This window comes from Passer montanus, unplaced genomic scaffold, assembly GCF_014805655.1.
Source record: "Passer montanus isolate IOZ18808 unplaced genomic scaffold, ASM1480565v1 scaffold116, whole genome shotgun sequence".
Taxonomy (NCBI): domain Eukaryota; kingdom Metazoa; phylum Chordata; class Aves; order Passeriformes; family Passeridae; genus Passer; species Passer montanus.
The window spans coordinates 1,295,469-1,312,330 of NW_024358278.1; the positions used below are offsets into that span (position 1 = coordinate 1,295,469).

The 16,862-nt window shown below is 42.2% G+C and overlaps 1 protein-coding gene across 4 annotated transcripts in view; it reads left to right on the forward strand.

Annotated features, from left to right (window-relative positions):
• The window catches only part of FCHSD2 (FCH and double SH3 domains 2), a 121,985-nt gene that overhangs the window by 75,829 nt on the left and 29,294 nt on the right, over nt 1-16,862 (forward strand). For all 4 annotated transcript variants that reach the window (XM_039697055.1, XM_039697056.1, XM_039697053.1 and 1 more), the window contains exon 9: nt 13,857-13,979. In XM_039697055.1, coding sequence (XP_039552989.1) covers nt 13,857-13,979 — 123 coding nt within the window. The remainder of the gene's footprint in view (nt 1-13,856; nt 13,980-16,862) is intronic.

Genomic DNA, 16,862 nt, shown 5'->3' on the forward strand with positions numbered 1-16,862 from the left:
GTTGCTCATCATGCAGACTTTCCACACGACCTTGAGGCACAGGAGTGAAGCTGAGTCACAACTACTTCTGTTGTGAGGATGAGAAAATGTGATGGTCACATTGGTCTGGTGACAGTCAGTTTGTCCCACCTCGTGTTTCAGTCACAAATTAATCCCTTGGTAAAGCATTTGACCCAAAGAAGTCCATTTATTTCAGGGATCCAGGTGTTTATTCCTCCATGGCTGGGCAGTGCAGTGTGAAAGCAGCATGGCAAAGTCTAATATGGATCTCAGGGCAACTTAATTATCTTAAAGCAATGACCATTATTTCATGGTGAAATAAATTATTTCTTGATAATATAATTTACTTTTTAGTGAGGTTTCCTTCAGTGTTTTCACAGAAATAACTTAAGAAAAGGGTTGATTGTAAAAGAGCAGTGTGATTTTACAGATGCTTATGAAAGAAAGGTATTCCCCCTTGTCCTGTCCCTCCATGCCTTGTCCCCAGTCCCTCTCCAGCTCTCCTGGAGCCCCTTCAGGCTCTGAGCTCTCCCTGGAGCCTTCTCCTCTCCAGGTGAGCACCCCCAGCTCTCCCAGCCTGGCTCCAGCCCTGGGGCAGCTCCGGGGCCTCCTCTGGGCTCTCTCCAGCAGCTCCAGGTGCTGCTGCTGTGTCCCCAGGGCTGGGGCAGCTCTGCAGCTGGGCTCTCACCTGGGCTCAGGGACAGAGGGGCAGAATGATCAGGGATGAAATCAGGGATTTGAGCTGAATGTACAACAAGGAAAATGTCTGGAAAGCCAGAAAGAGAAACAAAAATTGAAAAACCCCTGCTAGAAAGAAAGCACCAGGAAGGAAGGCAGTGTAAGGATTAGGATTGGGAAGGAGTTACTTGAAAGAAATCTGGGAGAAATATGTTTGAGGAAGGTAGCAGAAAACCTAAGACCCTTTTTTTTTCTTTTTCTTTCTTTCTGTTTTTGGTTGGGTTTTTTTTTCATTTGAAGATCTTATGTAGAAACTGTTTAGGATTTGAATGGGGTTTCGGGATATTTTGGTCAGCTGTCATAAACCCGCTCATTGTGAGCAGGAAATGAAACTGCCACCTTGTTTCAAAGCCACGCTGTAACACAATGAGAGCAGCTCCCAAAATAGCTCCCTGTGCCAGACAGCAGCCTTGGAGCTCAGGAAGCACCTGGGCTGCTCAGTTTGGGAGGCAGGTGGGGCAGCCGTGCTTTCACCAGAAACGGGCAGCATTCCTGCTTTAGGGTTGATGGAGAAAAGCATCCCAAACAGATCCTTCACAGGGTTTTGTTTGCTTGAGGGTTTTGTTTCTAGCAGCTCCACTGGGAGAATTGAAGAAGCAGGGAAAAGTTACTTTTTTCTTTTTTTTTCCTGCTGTTACTCAGAACCACCCAATGTTTCAGTGAGTTACCTGGAATGGATGTGTTTCCATTGAAACCGGGGGGAAAACCTCGTGGATTATTCTTAAAATTGAATGTGTGTGCACAGGTTTTGTCCTCTTAAAAGAGATATTAAAATGTAAAAGTTACTGAAAATGTGGAGACCTCAGAGCCCCCTCTATTGCCTAAAGGGGCTCCAGGAGAGCTGGAGAGGGACAGGGGACAAGGGATGCATTGCCTAAAGGGGCTCCAGGAGAGGGACAGGGGACAAGGGATGGAGGGACAGGACACAGGGAATGGCTCCCACTGCCAGAGGGCAGGGATGGATGGGATAGTGGGAATTAGGAATTGTTCCCTGTGAGGGTGGGCAGGCCCTGGCACAGGTTCCCAGAGAAGCTGTGGCTGCCCCTGGATCCCTGGCAGTGCCCAAGACCAGACTGGATGGGCTTGGAGCAGCCTGGGACAGTGGAAAGTGTCCCTGCCATGGCAGGGGTGGAATGAGATGATTTTAAGGTCTCTTCCCACCAACCCATCCTGTGATTCTGTGACTCATCTTCTGTCGTCAGTGGCAGGACAAAACATTTCTGAGTGACTTCACTAATGAAAGCAGCAGAAGAATTATAACAAGGAGATGAGGCCCAAAATAGCACAAGGCCAATAAGTGTGAGATGGAAAATGTCACACTGAATTTGAAGTTTAATTAAATCCCAGAAATCGTTATGGGAAAATGGTAAAACGGTTTCTAATCTACAGCTGTCTTGCCGAGAGGGAGGCAGACATGAGAGGAGTTTTCACAGATCTTTGAGGGTTTCATAGGGCCCAGCTGTCAGATTTTGAGGGGTTCTTTATTCTTTCAGCTTCCAAAGCTCTGCTGTGTTTGGAGACAGTGCAGGTGTTTTGGGATGGCTGGAGGTGAGGAGCTGCTCATTCCCTGTGTGGACAAGAGCTGCCTGAGCTCTGGTTTTTGCACAGTCTTTAGAAAACTTCCTTGCCTTGGAATCCCTTCCTGCAGCTGAAAATTCCTATTTAGTTTTTGCAAATTGCTAAGGAGATAATGGATTGTAAAGCTGGCCCAGCAGCTCAGTCATGCAGAGAGGAGGAGGAGGAGGAGTGGGAATGCTCCAGTGTGATTTGTCTCCCTACCTGCAGGTTTGATCCCCAAAAATAAAATTCCCATCTGTTCAAGTTGTCATCTCTGCTTAAAAAGCTTTGGTCTACCCTTGGTGTGGAGGGAAGCAAACATTCCCTACCAGTGGCTTCCTTAAATCCCTAATTCCTGATGGCTGACTTGTGGAATGGTGTCATCCAGCTGAAGGAGGATATTAGTTTATAATGCTTTACAAATTATCAAAGCCCTAAGGTAGTTGCTTGTAGGATTGGAATGCTAATTAAAGGAATTAATCTCTCTCTGGTATTGCCAGTGTTGCTCATGGATAATGGGAAGAACCTTTTCCATGCATTTTCCTCGTGGCACCGGCATTGTCCAGGGCATCCAGCAGCACCTTCCAGCTTCCATGAGGGCCTTCTTAAAAATCCTCATGGAATTTTTAAAACTTCGGGAAAGTTTTAGTGCTTGGGTTCAAGGGATTTAATCTCACATAAAAGTCATGGGGAGCTGAAAATGATTCAAAATGAAAATGAAAAAAAAAATGTTAGGAGGAATTATGACAGTATTCTGGGATTTGGGTGCCTGAATTTTCTTAGGGATAAGCTTCTTTTGACTGGAGTTTTAAACCAGGTAGATGGAGATAGTTAAAAATCACGTTTCTGGTTCAAGCTCAAGAGTACTGGAAATCAAAATTTTAAACTGCTCATATTAATAAAATTGTACAGTGTTCACTCTACTAGATTTATATATATTGTATATAGTAATTTAACAGATGAGAATTCAATTTAATAAAAGATCATTTTCAAAAATACAGAATTCCAAGAAAATGGTGCATAAAAAGAAGATGGCAAATCTGAGAAATACCTTTTTTTTCCTACATAAAATGTTCACAGATATTTGTGGCTCTGTGCATACCCAAATATATTTTAATAGCTGATCCACCTCTGTCAGGCTTTGCTGTTCTCACTGGGCAGTTCATCCACTTGGATTCAGTCTCAGTTCCTTCAGCTGGATTATTTCAGTGTATTTTTATGATATTCATGTGTGACTTCAGGTCCAGATCCCTGGATTCTGTGTCTCAGCATTCCCACTGAGCACAGACCCTTCTCTCTGGCTGGGTGTGGGAGCCCCATTTCTAATTTAAAAGGGGATATTGGAGCATTCAGTGAATTAACTTTGCTGAAAGGCTCAATTTATTTAATAGCAAAGACTAAGCACTGAAGACAGCCTTGTATCAAAGAAATCCCAGCCCTGCCAGATCCTTGGGATGTCTCTTCCTGTGGGATTTCAGTCTCCTGCTCAGTGTCAGGAGGGCCTCTGAGCAGTGGCACTGTGAAATTAAGGAGTTTTTAAAAAGGTTTGAGTATTAATCCTACAGGGCTGAAATAAGTTTGAAAAGGAGCTTAACTTTAATGCAGTTATGTTCAACAAATACTGTCAGGAGACCAAAGTATATTTAGGTATTCCCAATCAGGCCACACTTCAGAAGTGATTTAATTAAAAGATTTAACAGCACTAGATCCCATTTTTGTTCGTTCTTCTGTTGATTTTTGTTACCCATCACTGTCCTGTCAAACAGTCGAAGATTAGAAAATCCTTTCAGCTTCTGGAGAAAATGGCACAACTGGTGATTCCATCAATCCTTGTTCAGGAATACTTTGGGATGGGGAGAATCTGTTTGTGAAAGGAAAAAACCTTCCACAATATTTTTAATTATGGACTTCAGGCTCAAATTATCTTTGTCCTCACCCACTGGTGCTTACAAGGAGTGCAGGCATAAATTGTTAGTGTGATTCCCTGGAGATAATTGAGAATGGACTCCTAGAAGGAATAAAGCATAATTGGCACCCAGAATTCCCAAGTGGGGTTTGGGAACCCAGGATTAATCTTCCTGCTGCACTGCAGCTGCCATACCTTTGGCATTACCCCCACCATGATTTTTCCTTTATTGTGGGAGATAAATGCTGTCATTGTTCTGTGATTCCATAATTACTGCAAATAATCACAGTGCTGTGACTCTGGGCCATTTTCCTTATAAGAACACATTGGTGCAGATTACAAAAATTCCTTGAAATAGTTTTGTTGGATTTGGTCCTTGCATTTTAGTGTGACTGGCAGAGTGGTCCTTTTGTAGGATACCTGTTCAGGAACGTAGTTCCCTGTGTGAGATACACTCTGCCCTTTTCATATTGCTGAATTGTCTCATATATTAGCATAAAATTTAATTGAGTTTGTAGTTTGACTTGGAAAATGCCTGAATATTCAGAATATCCTGACAAGACCACTCGTGTTCTGGGTGAGAGAGAGCAGTGTTACATTTGCTGGACCACATCAAGCTGCAGGTTGTATCTCTTAGGCATGATAACAACCTGAAAGGCTTGGGGATATATTAAATTATTGGAATTTTTAATACTGGGACATTTCCATCCCTGAACCTACTCTGTGAGCAGCTTTTGAATAGCCTGGTCACTGAATATAGGTGATTTTAAACTCTCATAGAGAAAAAGGAGATGGAAATGATAAATCCAAGGAGCAGTTGAGAACAACAGCCTGTGCTGAGGCAGAAAAGGTTTTGTTGAAGAGATTTATCTGAAGAAGTAAATGAAAATGATAATACAGAGATTGAATCAGCTGAATTAAAACCTAAACCCAGCAAAATAGGTGGTTAAAAAAAACCTGCAAGGGTGCAAAAGAGTAACCACAAGCTCCTGAGGAATGTTTATGCTCAGTATCTAATTTATTTTTTTTTACTCCTTTTTAATGCATTTTATCATCCAGAGAAGTATTTTTAAGGAAATGCTTGATTCTTAATTTTTTTAAAGAACATATTAGGAAAATAGCTTAAAGAAAATATTATAAGGAAAGTATTTATTAAGAAACATTGGGATTTGTTGTGAAATACATTTTCATCTGCACATCTGTGTCAGTTTAAGGTTTCTCTCCCTTAGCTCGTGTTGTTGTAATACAGAAAAGATTTGGATTTATCCAAGCTTGTGTCTGAGTCAGGGATGATTCTCCTGTAGCATGAGAGTTCCTATGGATTTATCCTGATAAATCTGGATGGAATTCTGTAAGGAGGAATTCCCAGGGCTGGTTCTCCATGTGAGATTTGGTTTTGTAGGAGGTAAAAATAATCACCTCTGGTCTGTTCCTGAGCAAAGTGCATTTCTTTAACTTACCTTCCAGATCATGTCAAAATATCAAAATATTTGTTGAGCTGAGCAGCAAAATAATTTATTTTTGGGTAAGAAGAACTAAAATTTCCAGACAGATTACACACCCCACTGCTGTCCCTCAGACATTTTGTGACGATGACGATGGTCTTGTGGTCAGCAGAAGAATCCTTGAGGAGCAGAAATGGTGTCAGAGTGCTGAAGGATTTAAGTGCACATTTTTCCACGTGAAGGAAGCCAGTTATTACTGGCATGAGCAGTGTAGAGCACTCTGTACTCTCCAGATGCAAAGATAATCATCATGGTGACAGCTCTGTCACAAAGTTGTCTTCCAAATGTTGGATTTGAGCCAGAACTTTTTTTTTTCCCCTCAAGAATGAGGAAGTACAAAAGCAAAGATGCAGTTTATTAACAATTCAGCCTGTCAAAAGTGGAATCCCCCTGGGATTTATTCCAGAGCTGTGCAAGAAAAAGCAAACTAGCTCCAAGAAGTCTTGGGAGATACTTTTGGGGAATGTATTCCTAGATATTCCTAGAATCTGTTTTTATCTTCCAGAGTTTTTTAAGCCTTACATGGTAGAATTTGAGGATCTGGTTTTCCATGTTTCTGGCAGTCTCACATCAGGGTGTTCTCACTGATTTCAGTGGAGTTCTCCTTTAACCCTGGAGTGGTAATTTAGTGCTGCCTCCACCAGGTAACTCTCACTGCTGTCAGCCTTGTGGCAATTAAAGGAATTATAAAGGGTATTTCCTTCCATGCCTGTGTTCCCCTACAGGACCCTCATCCTGAAATGTGACAACTGCAGGGCACTGCCATGAGATGGTGGAAGCAAATCTTGTTGTTATCAATTATTTTTATCTTGTTATTATCAATAATTCTTGTTTTAAAGGGACTTTTTCCTGCTTTGGGGGAGGGTGACAGGCATCTGTTGGTGGCTGTTCCATATTTTTCTGTGCTCAGAGGAGGCTGCAGCCCCAACAACAAAGGTTTTGTCAGTAAAAACAATGACCCTGGCGAGATTGTAAAGGAACAAAATGATGTGCAGAACAATCATCAAGTGACTAATGAGAGCAAACAAAGAACTTGCAAACAAGCCCCAAACTCCTGACAGCAGAAAACACAAAGCTCTGGGGTAAGGGAAAGTGCAGAGTGTGTTCATGGGCACCCAGCTGAAAGGAACTTGGGGCTCTTGTGGTCTTCCAGTGTCCATTGTTCCCCTGTTTGCCGTGGTGAGAGCTCCTGCAGGGTGTGGAGAAGAGGAAACTCTGAATTTCATCAAACCTTGTCAAGTTAAAGAGGCACTTTCTATTCCTATCATCATATTCTCTTCCTACCTCGTGGTCTGCTGGTTTTATTCCCAGGTTTTCATGTATCTCTGCTCTTCATCTGGAATATCTTGTGCTGGGTTGAGCAAATGCACTCCAGAATAGCACATGGTCATGCAGGATGTGGATTTGGGGAAACCAAAAAGAAACAGGAGAAATTAATTAGCCTGACAGCAACAGGACAGGGACACAGTTATAAAAATTCCTTAAAATTACTTTCTGTGGAAGTTCAACACAAGGAGCAGAAGCCAGAGAGGATCTTTTTGTGGAGACTCTTAAAGCCTTCTTCACTCAGACCTGCTGGCATCCTCTGGGCCTGCTATAACAGGTCCATGTCTTTCCTGTGCTAAAGACTCTGGGTCTGGATCAGTGCTCCAGGCACTGGATTTCAGATATTCCCAGGCAGAACTAGCTAGTGATACTTCAAGAGTGAGTTGCTTCTGGACCTCACTAAAGCAGACTTGTCAATACAGCCTTTGGATGTGTAAGATTATCCTGAGATACAGATAATTTTACAGCCTTAGATTAGCCCTGCATTGCTTTGGATGCGATTTTTGTTAACCTGAAATCCTGATTTTACAGAGCCAGAACTTAGGTGCTCTCCCTGCAGGCTGAGGAAGTGCAGCTCTCACTCTCTATCAAAGAAGAGAGTTGGGGTTTGCCCTCAGCTTTTCCTAGCAGCTTTCTCTACTTGCACAGCTCAGCAGAAAACCAGGATTTTTCCCCAAGAAGGAGCCTGCAAAGGGCAGGCTGGGCAGCAGCTTCCTGTCATTTGGAAGTCAGGCTGCAGCCCTGAAATCCCTGATGGGCTTTGGCAGGGTGCAGTTGTTCCTGCAGGATCTCTGGGAATGCTGGAGCCTGATGCCAGCAGCTCCAGTTGCTCCAGACAGGTTGTTCAGGGACACTGCTGGGGCTTTGAGCTGGGTTTTCTTGGGAATTCAGACTCAGGTGTTGTGTTTTGTTGACAAACACGGCCCTGATTTACTTCTACATTGAGGGATCTTGATGGAGGGGAAGGGATTTCAGCAGAGACAAATGCTGCAGGGATGGAAGAGTTAAAAAGGAAAAATAAGCAGCTTTTCTTGTGTATTAGGAGAAACTGATGCTAGGAATCAGCATTTTTAAAGGAAAAAGACTGTGGAATGGAGCTCTTACCTAGAAAGGATGGGTTTTCCTGACCTTCCTTCCTTCTCCTCCTCACGTCCTTGGGAAGTGCTGTTCCATTTCATGGCTCTGAATAGTGCTGAGTGTGGCAAATCCAGCTGATCCGGGCTCTTGACTTTGTTCTGAGTTTCAGATGAGTTTTTAAAATGCTTTATCCTTCACTGTCAGATAAAAGGAGATTTGTTGCTCTCTTTGGGCTAAAATACTGAGACATCTCTTCTCACCCTAGAGAAGACTGAAGTTGATGCTTTAATTCTAAGAATACCTGTTGACCAGTTATTATTGTCTGTACATCAACCTTTCCTTTTAATATTCATTTTATATTTTCTGACACATAACAATTAAAACACTCAGTGGAGTCTCATTTACCAGAATCATTCAGCTGAAAATTCCAGACTGTGCCATCCGTGAGATCACTCTGTTTATTTAGTGAAGTGGAGGCAGGAGTTTCAAGCACAAGCACTCAAAAAGCTTCACTCAGCATGTTTGTTCTGCCATTCAGATTGTTGGGCTTTTAATTTTAAGTGAGGAAGAGTTTTGAGTAATACTACAGAAAATCAAGGATGAGAACTCAAGTCCCTGTTCTTAATGGATTCCAAGTGGTTTTCAAAGCAAAGCAGAGCAGGGATAGATAAAACAGGGGGTTTAATGCAAATAAAAGTAGGGTGGTAAAAGAATTGAATTTTCATTTTTAATATAATTATAGTCACATACATATAATTGTAAAATAGAGAGTGGAATCTATGATACAGATCTCCCTTTTGGTTTGGGGGCTGAACAGGAAAATAAGTCACATTACCGGGATGCAGTCCCATTGACTCCAGAGAGAAGTCACCACTCCACAGACACAATGATTTTTGTTCAGCTCATTTCTTTCCCTTATCTTTCTGTTTTCAGGCTGCAGCCCATGCAGGGGAGGGTCAGCTCTAATTTTGTGCTGTTCCTCCACCCATGTAAGGAAATTCCTTGCCTTCCACATCAGTTCTATTGTTTCCGGCCCAGCGGTGGCAGCTCGGGGAGCCTTTGCCAAGGATTTCAGTGGCAAAATCTGCCCTCAAAAACTGCTGGGTGACATCAGCTCGGGGAAGGATGGGTGTTCTGAAATGAAAACTTAATCTCAAAGAGACATAGGATGGTTTGAGTTGCAGGGAACCTTAAAGATAATCCCATTCCACCCCTAGTTCGAGGATGATGGTTCTTGTCACAGGCGTGGGGTGAGGGAGTTTAAAATGCATAAAAACATAAATGTGTGTTTGCAAATATCAAATTATTTCTAGGCAGTGGTGATTCAGATGAGACTGGTGTGAATTAGTCAGTGAAACCCACATGGCTTCACAAGTGTGCCTTTAATTGAGGGTTTTTAGCCTAGCACTGGTTTTGGTGCCTGGTGGTTAAATGAGAGGTTTAGTTTGAACACCTGAATTTAAAGTGTAAAATTATTACCCAGAGCTTCAGCACAGATTTGAGGAGTTTCTGTGCAAGACAACATGAACAGAATACCAGGAATATTTCAGGAATAAATGGGACAACGGGGAAAACTCGCCTTGGTGGCTTCACACAACTCTGCATTGTGTTGGGCAGAGTGTTTCCATTTTTAATTTCTGTTTGCTTTTTAAATAAAAAATACAGAGTAGTTCAGCTTGTTCTCTGTCTTCTCCAAGATATTGAAATGATAATTTTTAAGTGGAGTGTGGCTGAGACCTGACATGAAATGTTTTCATGAAGAGACCTCATAATCACAGAAATGAAGATGAAAATTCTACACAGAGACTGTTATGCATTGTATGTTATTTTAAATGAGTAACAACCTCCCAAAGGCAACCAAATGTCCTAATAATAGCTTAAATACTTTTATTTACATATTTGCTTTTGAGGGAATTTTCATAGAATGTGGAATGATTAAAGCTAAATTCCCAAAATGTTTGGTATCATCTCTTGACACAACAAAAGCCCTCCTGAAAATGATCTGAGCTGGGACTGAAGTTTTGTTTCTGGGAAAAACTCTCAAAGTTATCCATGAAACTTGGATGTTGAAATCAGAACAGTGTTCTTGTCCCATTCACTCTGTATATAATTGTATTGGTTTAATATATAGATTTTCTTCTAAAAATAGGCTTTAATTTTGTTGTGTATCCATTGTTTTTATTAACAGCTTCAGCTCTTCTCAGCCCTAATTCCAGCTTTTAGCTTCTCAAGCTTGGACACAGGGGAAGTAGTTTTGTACCTTTAGTATGGCAATTCTGCTGTAAAGAAATTATTTCAGAAAAAACAGTGACTTTTTCCTATCCTTGGAAATTGCAATTTTGTGCTACTTAACTTCGTATTATCTTGGGTTTGATGCCAGATTTGTTTTTTTTTTAAAAAAAACCCTTGATTTCCTTTTGAAGTTGACAAAAAGACAGATTTTTCAGTGGGATTGTAATACAGTAAGTGATTTAGTGCTCTCTGGAGAGTCAGAAAGAGAACAAAAGCCATTGTAGAGGAATAATGGGTGTTGGGTTTTTTGATTTTCTTTTTTTTTTTCCCAGTTTCCCCTTCAAGTTGTGTGATGAGAAATTTTGAAAAGACTTTTCCTTTCAAAACCTGTGATGTTCAGTGGTTTGGGTCAGAGTGTTTGTAAGTGAATGAGATTCAGCTGATAAAACCCCACGTGAATGTTAATTTATATCCCACAGTTCAGCAAGTCAAGTCTTTTGTTTTAACATGAACACATCCAGCTCGATGTAATAATTACCATTTTATAGAAAGCATAAATCCATTATTATTGCAAGGCTGGAACCAGCCAGCTCTCTGATGCTGTGGCTGATGGGATGTCACCTTTTCTGTGCTTTTTAGCCTGTGTTGGAGCTGCTTTCTCAGCCCTGCCTGTGTGATATTGCAGTGACTTTCAGAACTTCAGTTCTGGCAGCTCTCATTGGTATTTAAGAACTTCATCATATTGAAACTGCTTTAATTAATGAAAGGAGCCAGGCTGTAGTGCAGTTCTCACATGCTGGCAGACCAGTGTGCTCCCTAATGTTTTGCCACACTTTGCTCTGATGTTCTTTCTTAAATATCTTTATTTTTTATATCACACTGGGGGGGTTTCTGGCATCTCAGCAGAGCTGTGGTCGTTGCAGGAGGAAGGGGGGAGATAATGAAGTTAATATTTCTCCCTCTTTTTTTCCCTGTTTTTTTTTTTTTTTTTTTTTTTTTGCAATTCCTTGAGCTGCAGGCTGCAGCTGGACATGAATTACTCCCCAGTGCTGTGTGGATGATAATTGGAGGGAATGAACACGTGTGGGGCTGGGCTGTGTGTGCCTGGCGTGGCTGTGTGAGCTAATTGTGGGGGCACTATTTACGGTCAGTGAAGAGGAATAGGCCCTTGGCATCCTGCCTTTCAGCTGACCTATTTTAGCCATCTATCTTGGAGAGGGATCAATCACAACACACAAACACCAGCTTCTCTCCACTGGCTCTGCAGAGCACCCAGAGTGTCAAAACCCAAGGCAGAGCTCAGCATTTAAGACTGAAATGTAATGACACGAGCCCTTCCTGTGGGGTTTGACATAAAAACAACATTTGGGTTTAATATGGAGCTGTGAAATTCTCTTTTATGGCATCGTGGGATGAAAAAAATCACAGCTGCTTTGCAAGCTGAGCACTTGGAATTGCCTTGCCAAACTGAAATTATTTCTTCACATTTCTTAGCAGAGTTGCACTCCAGCCGTGGTGTTTGAGCTGAAAAGCTTTAGGAACAGATAAATTTGACAGTTCTGTTTTGGGGGAGTCTCAGGCTCCCCGTGGGTCCCCCAGGGAGAGCACAGGCAGTCTTGGCAATTTTAGCCATCATTTGTATTCTCAGTGAGCACAGGGCTGAGCTGCTGTTGGGGCTGCCTGTACTGGATGTGAAATGAGTGTCCCTGGAATGGGGTGGTGACTCTGGCACTCGTGTGTCCTTCAGGGCTAAAAGCACAGGGAATGTTCAAATCCTGTGAATCCCAGCAAAGCTGTGCCCCCAGCAGCACAAACAAGAACCAAACCTGTGTATGGCTCCATGCTTTCTGTGGATTTGCTGCTGGGAGTTCCCTGATGTTTTCCTCAATTGGCTCTAAGCTGGCATTACATAACTCTTGAAATAAGAATTTTTAGAAATTCTGTGTAACAGAGGGTTTGGCAGGAGGCTGGGGCAGTTATCCTGAAGCTCTTTCCCAGCCATACTGGGAAGTCCTTCCTGGGGCAGGGCCTCCAGGAGCTGCCCTGGCTGCTGACCCCTCGAGCCCAGCCTGAATGAACCCCTGAGTGAAGCAGCTACAGTCAGGGGGCTTGGAAGGAATTCCCAGTTTGCCACTGGTTGGGCTTCCTGATGACCACAGAACTACTGAGTCTGAGTCAGGTTTAATGTGTAAAGCTGGAGGAAACAGTCTGCTAAAAATTCCTTTACACTTGGAAGGTGGAGGGTGAATAAAATAGTGCTGTGTGGAGTGGGTTTGGGGTATCAGAGTTTGGATGTGAGAATTCCACTCCCACAATTTGATTATACCCTCAAAGCATCCCTCACTGAAGGTGGCTGTGTGCTGCTGGAAAAGTTTTGCAGAAGGAACATCTCTTCTGTTCTTAACTTCTGAGGGATTTCATAAAAACATGCAGTGGTTTGGGTTGGAAGGCACCTAAAAGCTCATCCAGTTCCACCCCTGTAATGGACAGGGACACCTTCCACTATCCCAGGCTGCTCCAAGCCCTGTCCAGCACTTCCAGGATTTGTGTCTGATTCATTGTGTCTGTTTTCCTCACCTTAAACACTGGGCTTGATTTTTCAGGGGCAAACCTATTCTTTAAGTCCTGCACAATTTCACTCTTTTGTCCCCCCTCAAATTTTGAAAATTATTTAAATAATAAAATACAATTTTCTAGAGAAGCACATTCTTGAGTGTGTTGGAATGGAATGGAGTTTCCATGAATACACTGTTGAAATGATTATCTGTGAAATATAACCTATTTAAAAGTCTATATCACATATATTTAAATACATCCTGAGTTAACCATTTAAATGACATTGTCAATCACTTTCAAAGTGATATTTAACACAGAACTTGTGTCACCTGCCCTGTGTGATGTGATTTTACAGCTCTGCTCACAACAGAGCTTTGGGGTTTGAACTTCACTGTCACTGCTACATTTGTGTTCCTTATTTGGTATCTCTGTACCCAAAACAGCTGGGGACGTGTCCCATCCAGATGTTGAGTGTCCTGGCAGCACTCCCTGAGGAATACTCTGCTTGGCAGCACCCCATGGCCTGGCAGTTCTGGGTTTTCCTTGGCCTCAGTGACATCTCCCTGAGCATTTTCCCTTTCCAGAGCTGCTCTGCCCCTGGGAACAGCTGGATGGGAATGCCGGGCTGTTGTTGCAATGCTGTGTGCTGCCATCTAATGGAGCCCAGCACTGGCACTCCTCCTGCCAGGAGTGAGGGATTCTCTTAGGTCCCTTCCCACCCAAAACAGTCTGGGGCTGTGATTGTATCAAAATGCAATTTGAGTTCCTTTTCACTTGAGCAGTCTTACTCTAGACTTGTCCTTCTTCCACTTCTCTTTCTGTCCACTCCTCACAGGTGTAAATATGCTAAAAAAAAATTGGTGTGAGCATCTTGCAAGTCCCTGGGTGAATACTGATGAATTGTATACAGAGTTACTTCGTGCTTTTCCTGATTTTCTTTATTTCTTTCCTTTGTGCAGGCTCTTGATGGAAATATATACGATCACCTTAAGGATTATTTAATGGCATTCAGCAGGACTGAACTAGAGACATGCCAAGCTGTACAAAACACATTCCAGTTTTTACTGGAGACTTCCAGCAGGGTAAGTTTGAACTGAATGATGCTTTGTAACTGAATCCTTGCAGCATGGACAAATCCTCAGGCCTGGGATTTGCTTCCAAAATCTTGACAAAACTGAAATGTTGTTATTTTTGGTTACTACTGAGTGGTGTTAGGTTTAAAGGCACCAGACAGTTTTCTTGGGGAGCATTTTTCCTCTAGCACCCAGGCTGCCTTCCCCTGAGTGCATTTGCATCCAGAGATGCTCTGCTCTCCTCACCCTGCACGTTTGGGAGGGGAAATTGCAGCTGAGGGTTCTGCAGGGTGTAATCTGGAGCAAAGCCCCAGGAAACTGCTTGGATCATTCCTTAATAATTGTCTGTCAACATAAAATCCAAGCTATTAGGCTGTTTTCTCCCTGGAATTAAGAGTGGCGAACACAGCAAACAAATTAGAGCCCTGTTGTAGACGTGGTTTGTTTGCTTTGTCGAGCAGCCAGACTGAGAGAGGCGTGATCGCTTCCAGGGTAATTTTGATACTTAAATAATTCATCTGCTGGGCTAAAAGAAGGGGAAAAAAATTGCCATTGAGCTCAGAAAAAACTGCTTTGGTGCAGTCATAATATTCCTTTTTACGTTTACCTTACCCACCCACCCAGAAACAGAGCTCATTCACACAGAGATCTGGAGCAAAAGCTTATTTAACACATTCCTTATTTACCTCCAAGCAAGTGATCTCACACCTTCAGAGGTCTAAAGTGTGGGTATGAAAAATGGGCTTCACCCTCAGCTTTGAATTCACTTGGCAGCAACTGTAAAAATAATCAAAACACCATTTTCTCTTCAGTTGTAGAAGGGCTTTCAATAATTTACCTTGGGGTGTGTTATTCAGGTCTGCTTCAAATACCTTCCCCTGAAATGCTGGCTTGGAATCTTTCGCTAAACAGGCTGCTGTATAATGTCTGCATAATTAATTTTTCACTGTTGTATCAGATCCTTTGTGTTCAGAATACTCAGAGAGCTGCCTGGTTGGGACTTTGATCCAGTTCTAAACTGCCATATCCAAACATTCCTTGGAGCAGGAATCCTTTCCTCAGGTATTTGTGTGTGCTGAGGTCGGGGTGCCTCAGAGAGCTCCAGGTCTGGCTGATTTTACACAACCACCAAGTCAGGCTGTGTGTGTGAGCTGTGTTTGTGTTTTACTCCATGGGCACAATGCCTGGAGAAGGGACAGAAGTGTAAATCCAGCTGGCAGGTCTCAACAGGGCTTTTACAACTGGTTTCTACAACTCCATCTGCTTCTCTCCTTGTGCTTCAGGAATGTGGAGAAGAGAAATTTGTGTTGCTTTGCTACTGAAGATGTGTGCTTTGCTCTGAATATGTTAATTAATGGATTTTTCCACAGGCTTTGCTTATCCTTTCTTTCCATAACAGGTTGCACTAATCAGCCCAAAAAAAAAAACCCAGAAAAAACCATTTTCTCTCCACCAAAACCCATCCGTGTCTCTCAAAGGCAGCTTGAGTTGTTAAACATGTAATAAATTTGTTAGCAATTTAGAATAAACCTGTCATCAAAGCAGAGGTTTTAAATATTTATTGGGGGTTTTGAATGCTTCACCTGTTCTTTGTTAGGTTGCAGTACAAGCTTGGCAGGCTCTGCTTAGAAGAGACACTTCAGGTCATTGGGAGGAATCTTTTTGCTCTTCCATCTGAACTACATTTCTGTTTGCAGGATGGAATTAAATTGTATTTGCTTTAGGAGGACACAAATGCTTCCCACAAGTGCCAGGGATGGCTCCTTGGGTGGGCAGGCTGTCACCTCATGTGATGCAGATTGAGGGAAACAGCTAAAAAACCCATATTTTGTCTATAAAATGCTGGGTTTTTACTTGAAGAGTTTTACTCTAGACTTGTACTTCTTGCACTTCTCTTTTGAAAAACAAAATCTGATTTTCTTTGGAATATTTTCTGAAATTCCATTTGCTGTTTTGAGTAATATTTCTGTGAGCTTTCTGGTAAGAGGGCAAATAATTTCCTTTATGTGCATCTCTAGCTGTGCCTTGTTTCTGCATATGGGATGTATTTGATGTTTGATTTCAGGTCTGCTGTAACCTGTCAATTGACATTGCCTTCAGAAAGAAACCATGTAAGAACATTGATTTAATTACTGAATAACAGGAAATCTATTTGGAAAAGTTGCAGCTTAATCCCAAGGATACAGTGTTGCTTTGGAGTCTTTTTATTCTCTTTTTTATCAGTTGTCCAATATTTTGTGCAAATGCAGGATTTCATGTGCTGGGCTTGCACATCCTCCCAAGCCTCCTGTTCTGATAAAGTTGTTTTCATTTTTAACCACTTACTGTGGCTTTGAGGGGAAATCTCCTAGGAGTGCTGTTGGAAAAATGAGTTTTCTGCTTTGAACTGATTTGCTGGGGAGTCAGATTTCTGGGGAAAGCACATAAAAATATCTGTGGAGGTGTTCACATCCTCAGTAACTTTGTTTTGGGGGGGTTTTCCTAATTGAAGTTAAAATAGCTCCACATACTTGGCATGGCCCAGGGTTGTGTGCTATGGTCAGTGTTCACATGGATCTAAAGGACAATTCAATGGAATAGCTGCTTAAATGAAATTATTTTGATGCCAGATCAGGGCTGAGCATCCTCTGAAGCTGCAGATGTTTCCTTCTTTAGTATTTTCTGAATTTCTATTTCTGGGAATTCGTGATGCAAATCCCTGTCTGTTTTCTCCCCATTTGAGTGTGTTTATGTTCAACTGCTCAAATTGGAGCAGTAATTATGTACTTTTCTGGTTTAGATGAGTGTGTTATTGGCCCTGGAGGACTATTTACTTTCTTTAACTGGAGATTAATTTTTTACAGTTCAGTATTTCAGCAGCACAAGCATCAACATTTTGCTGCATTAGAGAAC